The sequence below is a fragment of the Hemiscyllium ocellatum genome, chromosome 24 (genome assembly GCF_020745735.1).
Source record: "Hemiscyllium ocellatum isolate sHemOce1 chromosome 24, sHemOce1.pat.X.cur, whole genome shotgun sequence".
In the NCBI taxonomy this organism is placed as follows: domain Eukaryota; kingdom Metazoa; phylum Chordata; class Chondrichthyes; order Orectolobiformes; family Hemiscylliidae; genus Hemiscyllium; species Hemiscyllium ocellatum.
In genome coordinates this window covers 30398950-30412546 of record NC_083424.1, presented here as the reverse complement: position 1 = coordinate 30412546, position 13597 = coordinate 30398950, and the positions used below count along the sequence as shown (strand labels likewise).

Genomic DNA, 13597 nt, shown 5'->3' with positions numbered 1-13597 from the left:
AGATGACTAAAAATCCAAAGATGTGCAGGTGATTATCGGAAGAAGCTCTCAAGAAACATTACATCAGAGAGGTGTTTCCAACACTGATCGCGTCTTTTGTATATAATTATTAAAACTGAACCTGGCTTATTGAAATGCTGCCACGAACAGTCCTGGTCATCAATGGGAGCCCAGGCACCATCTCCAAATGACTGACCACCTGCCCTTTCTCTCTCCCCACACTTGCCCTGGAGTTCTACACAGGGGTGTACCCTCAACCCCCCTCTTCCGCAGATAATCTCTCCAACATTTCGATGTACAGGGCAAGGGTGAAACGTGTCAAAAAGTTGCAGTAAAATGGTCTGTGTGTGTGTATGCACGCGTGGGTGTGTGTGTTTGTGTGTGTGTGTTAATTTGAGACTCACCCCCCAAAGGCAGCAGCAGTCTTGTTGTTGGTGTCCAGTCCAGCTGCCCGGGGGTTGGGTAAGCCGACAGGGGGCATGGTGGCCTGGGGACATGGGGGTGGCGAATGGTGGGCTGGGGTGGACTGGGTGGACATGGGGGCAGACAGTATTGGGGTCTCACATGCGGTGTGCTGCTGCCTAGTCTCCTGAAAGGGGAGTGGACTTAGCAAGTGCTCGCTGTGTCAATCCCATTGAACTGACTGGGTGGGGGGGAGGGGGGTGTGGGACGCACAGTGGTGCAGGAGGCTTCAGCAATGCTGCAGTTTCCTTACACACAAGTGTGTATCTGCTCAGAAACAAACCCTGAGACAGAGAGAGGGAGCAAAGCAGGCAGAGAGAGGAAAAAGGAAACCTCAGAAAATGCTGAGCCCCAGAGGAGAGGCATTGAATCAATTAACCAAATAATACATTATCCAAACAAAATAGTGTCCATCCATCTCGTTCAGAAATCGAGGTTCCTCTGTATTATATTTTGCATTCTGCTGTCCCCTTGGATTATATGCTGTAACCTTGGTAGTCATGGTGAACTCATGCAGTCAGTCTGTTAGCAAACTGCTGAGGTTCACGGTGAGGTCATGGAAAGTTGTTTGCAACAATGAGAAAAAGGGTGGGGAAAGGACCAGGTGTGGGAGGAAAAAGAATGTATTGACCTGAAAAGAAAATGTTCCTCATCACAAAAAGTGTGTCATTGTGCAATATTGTGACTAATGAACTTGTAAAACCAGATTTTCCACACAGCTCCCTACTCATCTTTCAAGTAAATGTCACACATCTATGCAAAGGGACCATGCAAACTTGTAGGCATCTACCCTGCAGTGAGAATGTTACATCGCTGATACTCCTATTTGAGTCCAACCTTGTGAAGAGTAACTGATGAATCAATGTCAGCTGAGAACAGGCAATCACATTTGGAAATGGCTCACATTCTGAAATATACTAAGACGTCTAACCAGCTCCATACACCACTGCTTTTAAAGAATGGATCTGAACAAATATGTCTGTAGCTTTTCCACATCACAATTAGTGTGCATATATATAAACCCTTGGTGGTAAAAGTGCATCTGAAAACAATGCTGTACTATACACAAAGAGAATGTTCCTGAGGACAATAAGATACTTACATCAAGGGATTTGCAGATGAAAGCCAGCACCAGTTTTCTTGACTATGTTATTTTCCCCCCAATTGTACCACTGATGAGCAGCCATTTCTCTCCCCCATTCTGTGCCCTTCCCAAAGGTAATTGTACCACAATCCAACCCAAAAGGACACAGCGTTTATATTAATGCAGACATGTGAACTTGTACACCCTCCATTGCTCAATTGTTGTTCATAGAGTCCTACAGCACGGAGACAAGCCCTTTAGGCCCAAACTTGTCCATGCTGACAAAATGTCCATCCACACTAACCCCATTTCCCTTCTCTTATCCCACATCCTTCTAAACCTTTCCTATCGATGTATTTGTCCAAATGCCTTTTAAATGTTGTTAATGTACCTGCCTCAACCACTTCCACTGGCAGCTCGCTCCATTTTACACCCTCTGTGTAAAAAAAAGTTGCCCTTCAGGTTCCCTTTTACTCTGCTTGTGCTTTAGACTCACTACACATTGTGTTTTTTATTCATTCACAGGATGAGGGAGTCATTGGCTAAACCAGCATTTATTGTCCATCCCTAACTGCCTAAAGGGCAGTTTAGAGTCAACCACATTGCAGTGGGTCTGGAGTCACATGTAGGCCAGACCAGGTAAGGATGGCAATTTCCTTCCCTAAAGGACATTAGTAAACCAGATGGGTTTTCCTAACAATCAACATCATTAAACTCTTAATTCCAGATGTTAACTGAATTCAAACTCCACCATCTGCTGTGGCGGGATTCAAACCGAGGTCCCCAGAACATTTCTTGGGTCTCTGGATTAACAGCAATAAGACCACTAAGGCCATTGCCTCCCCTTATTCAGAATGTTAAAAGCTTTGATGTGCAGTAGAAACAAGCTCCTTCCAAGACTGTGTCTACTTGGATTCTAAAAGTCTTTCACCTGTTAGCTAGTTCCTGGTGTGTAAATTAGTCAGCACACTGCCAGCCCTGGGATGGAGCTATGGCTGCAGTTTCTGGGTCTACAACTTGATCTGCCAGGGAGTTAGGTACAACACTGAAAGTACATGATAAAGTAGGACAGGCAAAAAGACCTGCCTGTCCATTAAGCAGTATAATGTGACTTCTGTCCATCAGCATTGTCCTTTCTCCCATCACCAAACAGATACCCAATCTACTACAAAAGGCAAAACAAAAACCAAAAGAAATAAAATCCTTGCCCATTAAAATTCTTCTCCAACTTCCGATCACAGTCGAACATGGTGAATGATGACTGGGATGACAGTACCTGACAAGCTACCTGCTTTCCACATGTCAATACACCAGGTACTTTTGGGAACTTAGCCAGCTCCTTTCTATATACTTATTTTCACTGCAGATGACATCAACTAGTACTTTCTTGCATATAACCTAATTCATTCTACTCATACACACAGTTTCACTTTTTTTCTAGTACTACATAGCCTGTCCAGCTCAAATAGGTTCTTATCATGAAGCATAGGCACTATGGAACCTCCCCATGACCACCAGTATTACAAAACCCATTGAAACAGCTACAAGTATAAAGTGCCTTAACAGAGCTTGAATGTATTGAAGCACTTAGAGTCACTTTTTCTATAATGCGTTCTATTTCCGATGCCAGCACTGGAACACTCTTTATTAGCCTGTTATAAAAGCTGTCAAATTAATAACATGTTTGCTGTGAAGTTAATGTGAAAATTGAGGATGCGGAAAAGCTTTTCCTCAAAGTGTTGTGCTGTGTAATTTTATTAGGCCTACCTGCAAGACAACTCTAATTACTGATATACAAAAACAAAACAATTACAGTTAATGAGGAGTCTGCATCAACCTTTAAATGCAGCCACAGCATTTTGACACACCTCACAGAGCTCTAGGAACAATAATGCGAGGAGGATGGATCAAATATTTGATCCTAGAGGTGGATTTTGAGGAGCTTATTATAGAGTCAACCAGTCCATACTGACCATGTTCCCAAACTACACCAATCACACCTGCCTACACTTGGTCCATATACTTCTAAACCTTTGCTATTCATGAACTTAGTGAATGTCTTTTAAATGCTCTAACTGTACCTGCATCCACCACTTTCTGATCGTCCATTCCCCACACCAACCACTCTTTGTGTAAAAGTTACCCGCCCACCGTGTCCTTTTTAAATCTTTCTCCTCTCACCTTAAAAATATGCCCCATAGTTTTGAACGCCCCCACCCTAGGGAAAAGACCCTTGTCATTTGCCTAGGTCAACATTTATAAAGCAAAAAATCAATTGCTCATCACTGCAACATTTAGAAGTTTTTTTAAATCAGCATTTATCTGTTAAATAACTTATATTCTCCAGGTCACAGACTTGAAGAAGGGGAGGTAGGATATGAGGGCCAGAAATTCATCGCAAGGTCAAACAAGATGCAGCCATTTTGGTTCAGCCCAAGATCTCAATTTTCAAAAAGCCCCTGATAAGGAGCCCGAAAGTAAATTAAGAGGAGAGTTCAGAGAACGTGGAGTCAAAGGACAAGTAGCAGAATGGAGACAGGAAGCAGACAGTGGGAGTAAACAGACAATTTGAAGCAATTTTAGGTAATTCTACCCCTCAAACCTGCTCCATCATTCAACATGATTATAATAAACTACAGAGTAAGAACATGGAATTTCTTCCTGCACCAAAAACTACTTGAGGAATCAAGCTATAGAAGCATAATGTTTAAGGGGATTAAAAATGGTTTCCACAAAATTATTGCATGTAAAGAACATTTAATTGAGATCTCTATTCTACTCTGATAAAGGTGACTTAGATCAAATCAATATTCCTTGTAATATATTTTACTTATAACTTCCACCAATGTCAGGTAATACTGTAGAAATCCCAGATACTTACAGGAATGGAGCTTGAACATTAGCGTTACAGTGTAGTGGTAAAGGTGGCTGCAATCCTGGATCACCTGAATGAGAGGTGCTAGGCGACACTGACCAGAGGGTGTCTGTGATACTGCATACGAGGTATCCAGTGATCTGAATACTGGGAACAAAACAGTAATGTTAAAAAGAGATCCTTTAACTTCCCTTGATTATGTTTCTTTTCAGTGTGCGGCAGCAGGGACAGGGCAGTTTATATTGTGGCAGGTATTGCCATTTTAAACAGACCTTCTGTCCAAAGTGAAAAGAGGTAGAGAAGAAAATTAATTGCATGAACACATTCTATAGGGCCCAAGAGACATTGTATAATTCACAGTCTCATGCAGTTTTAAGCCAATCCCATACCAAAAGGCTCACTTTTCTGTGACCTTTACTAGTCAGGTTTAAATACAAATTGCAGTTGTTAGTGCTTTTTTGTAAAACAGGAGTGTCAGACATTCTCACGTTCTGATCACGTAGTCTGAACTTTAAACATTTTCTCTCCACCAGCACCCTCCACCCACCATTCCCATACCTCCTGCCCCCAGACTATAAGCATAAATGCTGTCCCCTCCACACTTCACTTCAGCTGATAGAGACTCATCAAGACTCGAAACGTTAGCTTGCCCTCTCTCCATGGATGCTGTCTGACTCGTTGCGACCTCCAGCATTTGTTGCTTTTAGTACAGATTCCAACATTTGCAGTAATTAGTTCCTACTAAGAGTGTCAGACAACCTGACACTCTGGGAGTTGACGCGAACATGGTTGTATCAGAGTCAAGGAGTTTCCGTGTATAAATAAAAGGTGACTTGGTGATGGGATATGGGCCTCTGTGGAGTTATTTCACTCACAGAGACAAAGCAGGGCCATTATCTGGATGCACCATATGACATGCTGCTCAACATTGCAGCACTATGGAGGCTCCAGGTTTAATGCCACATCTTTGCTGAATAACAGCAGCAATGTTGTGTAGCTGCTTTAAAGTAGTAAAACATCCCAAGGCACTCCAGGCACACAATCAGACATTAACAGCAAGCTGCATAAGGAGATTTTAAGGCAGACGATTAAACACTTGGTCAAAGATGTAGGTATTAAGGAAGCATTAAAGTATCAGAGAGGTTAATGAAGGGAGTTTCACAGATTAAGCCCTTGGCATCTACCAAAATATTGTTGATGACTTCAGAACACTGACCTCATCAACTACAAGGAAAAGAACAGCTAGAGTAACAGCTGCTAGTCTCACCCCTGCAATAGTTTGTGTGTGTGCAGACACCTGGTGAGTGGCTTGGCTATGACCTACACCACCATGGTCAAATGGCTACTCACAGTTTCGGCACACATCTAAAATGACCACGTGGAGAAGGAACTCAGGTGAAACCAACACCTATACAGCTAGGATGAAGGCAAAAGATGGAGAGAAATAAAAGCAGAGATAAATCACAAACCTTTCCCTCCCGGCATAAAGTCCATGTTGCATGTTCCTAATGTCACCACAAGAAACTGACTATCACTATAGTGGTTTGGGGTCCATTATGGCCCTATTTATATTTGGATACTTTTGGCTTCTTAAGTTAATTTCAGAGTTGGATAAAAGCTCCTTACCACCTTGAAATCATCTTCATTGACCCTGATCTAGATACATTTTCAATTTTTATTCAGAAATTTGTACAAAGGACCTTCCCGTAAATGACTATATTTATTATTTTGCTGCTGTGGGAACATTACCTTTTTATTGTTATAAGAACTGTCTTGTACCCATTTGCTTTATCTCACTATGTGCTTTCCCTTCAAGGATCTATGCTCAATCTAGGCCATGCGGGTCCCACTGCCTGCACACTGCTTTAGTATGACATTATTGTGTCTATATTGCCTTTTCCTGTTTTTTTTATCAAAATGTTTCACTTTCTGTCATATTTTTCTGTACTAAAGTTCATCCACGTCAGGTCTGCCCACTCCACCAACCTATGGATATCTACTGATGCAGAAATGTCATGTTATACCTGTACAGGACTTTGGTAAAGCCATATTTGGAATGCTACACACAATTCTGGTCACTCTACTAACAGGAGTATTAGTAAACTGGAAAGGATGCAAAAAAGATGTACAGTACAAAGATGTTACCAAGACTAAAAGGTTTTTGAGTTATAAGGAGAGTCTAGACAGGCTGGGGTTTTTCCTCGCTGTAGATTAGGAGGCTGAAGGATCATCCTGTAGGGTTTTTAATTTATGAGGGGCATGGATAGGGTGAATTGTCAAGGTATTTTTACCAAGGTAGGGTAGTCCAAAACTAGAGGGGATAAATTTAAGATGTGAGGGGAAAGATTTAAGAGGGACCTGATGGGCAACTTTTTTCACACAGAGGGTGATACACTTATGGAACAAGCTGCCAGAGGAAGTGGTGAAGTGGATACAATTAGAACATTTGAAAGATATTTAGACAGGTATATGGATAGGAAAGGTTTAGAGGGGTACAAGCCAAATGGAGGCAAATGGGACTAGATCAGTTTAGGAAGCCTGGTAGGCATGGATGAACTGGGCTGAAGGACCCGCTTCCATGCTTTTTAACTCTATAACTCTATGACTAATATCACCTCTGCCTGGCCACTCCACCAGCCTGTTGAATGAAAAATGCCTCCACTAAACATCCTTCCCATCTCAGAATATCATAATATCAGATATTATTGCAACATTGAATTAAAAAGTAAATTCAAGTAAATTCACACCATGTTTATTTTTACTTCTGTCTCTGTGCCTATTCTCACACACACACACACACACACACACACACACACACACACACACACACACACACACACACACACACACACACACACACACACACACAACTATGTACATTCATACCTTTCAGTTTTTATTTCTAAGTAAAATTTGCAATATATCCCTGTAGCCCTTCTTGTTATAGAAGTTATAGGGACCAGACCTATCCAAATAAGTCAAAAACAAACAAACCCGCAATCTCAAAAACATTGGCAAGGGTTTCTCGAATTTGAATAGCTATCATCCAAATGAAAAGCAACAGCCAGTCATACACATGACCTAACAAATCTTACTGAAAATGTCTCTCTGCATACAGCTCGGCTCAATCACTCAACTTTGGAAACTGCTATCAAAATCTATTAAAAATTGGAATGGATTGCCACCTAAAATATTGTTTTTACTTTTGTACCAAGGACTGATTTACAAAACTAAAGCACATGGGATAGAATTGGTGCTAGCAGCATGGAAACAAAATTGGCTAAGAGGCAGAAAGCAAACAGTGATGTCTAACTGTTGTTTTCCAATCTGGGGCAGGATCTTACCGAACGTACCTCATCACACAGCTCCCTCACCCTTTTGCCATCTGTCACAAGCAATTTTGGCCCAATCTTACCATGTCCCATTCCTGAAACAACTCACCTCTCAGAGGATATCCCAGAATAGAACAGTGTATATTGTGTCCATGCAATCTTTAAACGTTCATTATCCATGCAGTGTCAGCCTTCTAGAGGAAAGGCCAGCACTGAAAGAAGGTTAAAGTGCTTCTCCATTCTACTAGCATAAGTGCACCGTCTTCCCTCATACTATCTCTGCAATTGTACCCAACTCCCACCAAGGCCAATGCTCCAGTACTCCCATGATTACCTGCAATATCTTCCCATACTCACTCTCATACATGCAACCACCAACCCCATTCTCCCTACATACCCTCCATGTCTCCTAATCACTCGTTCAGGGCACCTCTCAACCCACACCAAAAGTAATAATTGTGCCACACTTGCATCTCCCTTGCTACCCGCCTCTCTTTCATTCAAACAAAAATGGTCAAAAAAAGGTCATTAAGTCTGGGCTTGATGGACTCGCTCCTCACCCTAAAGGGTCCTACCTCTGACCATTCCGAGCAGCCAAGCAAAACCCCCATGACTTGATTGATGACTGCAGACAACCAAGGGAAGCCTCCTGGCTTTGTGTCTGAGCTAAGTGACGTGGCAGATGTAATATAGTCCTGGTATCTCTGGCCAAGTGGGAAAAGCGCAAAAGGCATGCCAAGGCAGACACACTATAAGCATCCAGTAAGGGTCAAAGTGAGTGAGCACTAACACAGCAAACAAGGAGCCTGGAACAATTACCTGAGCCAATTGATGAGTTGGGAGCATGTCCCTGAGCACACAATGTCCTTGCTGCAACATCATGAGAGTAAGGGTGCAGTATTGAACCGCAAAAGCATTCTGTAAATGATTTGGAGATCACAGATTCCTAACAGTACAGGTAGCAGCTATTTGGCTCATTGAGTCCGCATCAACATTCCAAGGAGCATCCCACCAACAGCCCGTAACCCCAAATTTATCAAGGTTAATACACTAAGCCTGCACACCCCTGCACACTACGGCAATTTAGCTTGGTCGATCTACCTAACCTTCACATCCTTTGGACTGTGGGAGGAAACCGGAGCACCCAGAGGAAACCCACGCAGACACGGGGAGAACATGCAAACTCCACATATATAGTCACCCAAGGCTGGAACTGAATCTGGCTCCCTGGCATTGTGAGGCGGCAGTGCTAACCATTATGCCACTGCGTGTCATAAGCGTCTGTGAGATTACCACATGTCCAATGTTGAACATGGGGTGTGTGGAGCCGGTGCTTATGGGTCGTGCCTGAAATGTCATGCTCATCTTCCAAGATGGAGGTCCTTTGGAACACCTGGCAAGCTGAGGCACCTTGCTCTGACTTCCATGTCGAGCTCTCTCAATGCCTTGTTTATTTGGCACATTTGGAAAGATGGAAAACTGAACATTAATGAGGCAAGTTGAGCTGTTAATAAGACACTTAATAATCCCCTTAAAATTGCCAACTCACTGCTGCTTAGTGAGAAACCTGCACTCGCCATGTCACTCATCCATAGTATATAAACAGGGAGAGATGCTCCCCATGTTTGTGATCAGCCTTGCCTGACTTCTTGTCCGATTCTTCTACAAATCTCACCTCATTGCTCAGACCCCTGTAAGATTCTGCCGATTGTAACTGCTAAGAAGGCTAGCAATGAACAGGAGACTGTCAGGAGGAAATTAAGCTGACACGTGATAGATGAAATTTAATGCAAAGTAGTGTGAGGTGATACATTTTGATAGGAAAAATGGGCAGAGGCAGTAAACGTTATAATAACAGGACAATTTTAAAGGTGGTGCAGGAACAGATAGAGCCTGATGATGTATATTGTACACACATCTTTAAAGATGACAAGACAAATAAGCAGAGTATAAAACCTTCATGAAACACTACCTAAGCCTTAGAGAAGAACATAAGAAATAGAAGGAGAAAAACAATCGACAAGATGCATTGCCGAAATTCACCAAAGATCCTTAGTCAGCATCTTCCAAACCCAGAACCACTTCCATCTAGAAGGACAAGCTGCCTTCTTGAACGGCTGCAGTCCATGTGCTGTAGGTTTACCCAAGATGCCCTTAGGGAGAAAGTTCCAGGATTTTGACCCAGCAGCAAAGTCAGGATGGGGAGTGGTTTGCAGAGCATCTTGCAGGTGGTGTTGCTCCTGTGTGTCTGCTACCCTTATTCTTCCGGAAGGGAATGTTCGTTGATTTGGAAGGTACTGTCTCAGGATCTTTGGAGAACTGCTGCAGTGCATCATGTAGATGGTTCACACTGCTGCTACTGAGCATCAGTGGTAAGCATCGAATATTGTTTGTCAACGTGGTGCTAATCCGATGGGCTGATTTGTCCTGGATAGTGTCAAGTTTCCTGAGTTGGAGCAGCACTCATCCAAGCAAGTGAGGACTATACCATCACATTCCTGTCTTGTGCCTTATAGATGGTGGACAGGCTTTGAGCGGTCAGGAGGTGAATTACTCACTGCAGGATTTCTAGTTTCTGATCTGCTCTTAAGCCATGGTACTTAAATGGCTAGTCTAATTCAGTTTCTGGTCAATGATAACCCACAGAATGTTGATCATGGGGAATTCAATGATGGTGACACCATTGAATGTCAAGGGACAATGGTGAGAATTATTCTTGATGAAGATGGTCATTGCTTGACATTTGTGTGGCACGAAAGTTACTTGCCAGTTTTCAGCCAAAGCCTGGATATTGTCCAGATTTTGTAGCATTTGAATATGGACTGCTTCAGTATCCGAGGAGTGACAAATGATGCTAAACATTGCACAGTCATCAACTCACATCCAAACCTCTGACCTTATGCTGGAGTGAACAGTATTGATGAGGCAGTTGAAAGTAATTGAATCTAAGACACTCCCCTGAGGAACTCCTACAAAGATGTCCCGGATGACTGACTTCCAAAACTCACAACCATCTTTCTTTGTGCCGAGTATGACTCCAACCAGTGGAGAGATTTCCCCCCCCCCCACCCCTCCCCCCAACCTTTTTCCTATTGACTCCACTTTTGCTGGGCTCCTCACTGCCACACTCAGTCAAATGTGACTTAAAGGAATGAACCTTCATGATTCAAATAGTTCAGTTGCTAGGCCAGGGAGAGATGTCATTTGGCACTGTCTTAACTATGAGGCTCCGCTGAAGCCTTAGCTAAATATATGGATGGTAAACGTACAGACCTGTATATACGAATGATTAATTCCGATCTCTATATGTAAAGAAATGCAAGGTGTGCCTATGAATGGCACCACCAATTGTACAGATCAAAATATTTTTTATGAATAAAGTATATTTTTCAAATAAAAAAATACTATTATTATCTTCCTAACAGAGTAAGTACCTTTTTAATTCCCAAACTGAACATTCCATGACAATTTGCAACTCTATGAGGTTATTTAAAAATAACAGAGAAACTAAAGCTATTTGCAGGTGAATCGATAATCAGTTCTCAAAGCCTGAACTTGCTTGCCAGTTTGTACATTAATAAACAGCATGCATCATCGATAATTTAAAAAAATAACTGTAGGCATTTTATTCTGGTCAGTACCACTTCATGTTATTGGCCAGTCTGTAAGGAACAACTCCAAAATGATTCAGAAACCAGATTAGATCCATCACTGATACCTCTTTAGTGTTGTTCAAGTAATGTTAGAACATTACGTGAATAGCAATTGTGACATTCATTTGTCTTTCTAATCCTCTCCCATCCCATTCGATTAAGTTGCCAAGTTTTAAGATGCCTGTGACTACAGTTACTCTGCAACAAGAGTCAGCAAATAAAAAATGGCTGGTGTTGCACTTTTATGATGTTTATTATAGATTTCTTGCGCATTTGCTGCACCCTTTGTTGCAGCTGATCATATCAAATAAACTGGCTCTTTGGAAAGACATGCGTGGATTTTTGCTTCCTGGTCAGATGAACAGAGTTGGGACATTTTCTGGCTCCACAAATCCAGTCCAGGCAAAGGTGGCCCAAGCGGTTGGATTCTTATTTCAAGATGGCAAAGAACTCTGGACATTGGGCAGGGTGATGCTGGAACAAGAATGATGGTTGCCAGCTGTGGAGCTGAACTGGACCAAAAGCAACTTTGCAGCATCAATGTTTACAATCCTTCCCATTGCCCATGCCCCATTCATGCCAACCGATGCCATTTCATGTACTCCTACCATCTCCATAACCCCCTTTATTACTCTACAGCAACTCAGGCCAAACTATCACCCTGTGCCTTTATCACGTCAAGTGCAACATCACTTTTTTAAAAACTCATTGATTAAAAAAACATCAACACATTGAAATTCCCTCAACTAATCTCTTATGAAAACAAACATTTTATTTGAGTTCTTTTGTTTTATACCATTCATAATTACCAAATCAGTATGACATTAATAACATTAACATTTACAAGGTAATAACATTACCTTGTAAATTCAGTCATTCAGCACAAGTCACACTGATAGACCCCGGCTTATGTCAATGGAATGAAGTAAAAAGCACTGATTATTTTTAAACTCACACCTTTCATTAAAATTTTGTATCTTATTATCAATTTTAACAATTCTTTGACTTCTTGATAGATCTTTTACACCTCAATGGTCTTTGCTTCACACACACTGATATCTCGCAATCCTAAAGGGCACCTGAACACTCCCAAAAGCATCCTGGGACCATGTCCAAAAGGACAATTTACCTTTCCAGTAGGGCAGCCTGGCTATTCAAACAAATCCACAAAGTTCAGATGTGCCGATTTAATGAGGCAGCTACCTCCAGAAACCAATTTAGAATGTTCTGGACAAAATGGCAAGGCTGGATTCTGGGGAGTGGGACATCAGGATTCAGACCTGTGAAGGCATTTTCAAATCCAGGACTCACAGACAGAGGCTGGTTCCCTGCCTTTGAGGGTACAATGAAAAACTTGCCATTTATACTGAGCAGTAACTGGGTCTGACTGCTTAACAAGGGAACACAGACAAGAGATCAATGCTGGTTCAAACCAGAAAAGGATAGCTACAGTATTTAGATTAAGCCACAACAGGTGTAAGATCAAGAATTATTTATGCGAAATGAACTTGTCCAGAGCCTTTTATCACACAGCTACACTGGGTGTATTTTATTTACCAAATGAATTTGGAGTTCCATGACATTTATACCTTTGCTTGAAATGGATCCTTCCATGGGCAGCATTTACTGATTAGATTATGATTCTGTTATTTCTTCAGAATTATGTGAAATATATCTCCACTACTGTCATTTCTGCAGATCTCCAGTTGGAATAGTTTTGTTCTTAGTCAGTGAGTATTGCGCCTCAAACTTGTTCAACTGAAGGAAATGCTCAGAAATCTATCAAATACTGATTACTATCTACAATAATCATGGTATTGGCTGCCAAGATTATATCAATTGATTTGCTTAAGGATCACATTTGTTGATGGAAGTTACATGGGGCATGTAGCATTGTGCAAGGTAAAGTTATTTATGAGTTAAAGTTGGAGACTGTATTGCCGAATAGTTAGTAGACCACTTGGTTCATAGAGGGGACACTCCTTTACAACATGTATCATTGGATGTATTTCTTCATACATGCACAAAGGCTGAGCAGTAAAGTTTGGCTGTACAGGAGAATTGGCTTATCCTGAAACTGCAAAGACTATTCTCAGTATGACGGTTCAAAGCCACTTGACAAAACCCCGGTCTCTGACTACATGTGTTTTTGAATCCTCAATCCTGGAGACCCTACTGAGGAAGGTTGCTC

The 13597-nt window shown here is 41.9% G+C and overlaps 1 protein-coding gene across 2 annotated transcripts in view; it reads right to left on the bottom strand.

Moving 5' to 3' along the window:
* Nucleotides 1-13597, bottom strand: part of LOC132827138 (huntingtin-interacting protein 1-related protein-like) — a 146332-nt gene that overhangs the window by 55762 nt on the left and 76973 nt on the right. For both annotated transcript variants that reach the window (XM_060843661.1, XM_060843662.1), the window contains exon 8: nt 4428-4568. In XM_060843661.1, coding sequence (XP_060699644.1) covers nt 4428-4568 — 141 coding nt within the window. The remainder of the gene's footprint in view (nt 1-4427; nt 4569-13597) is intronic.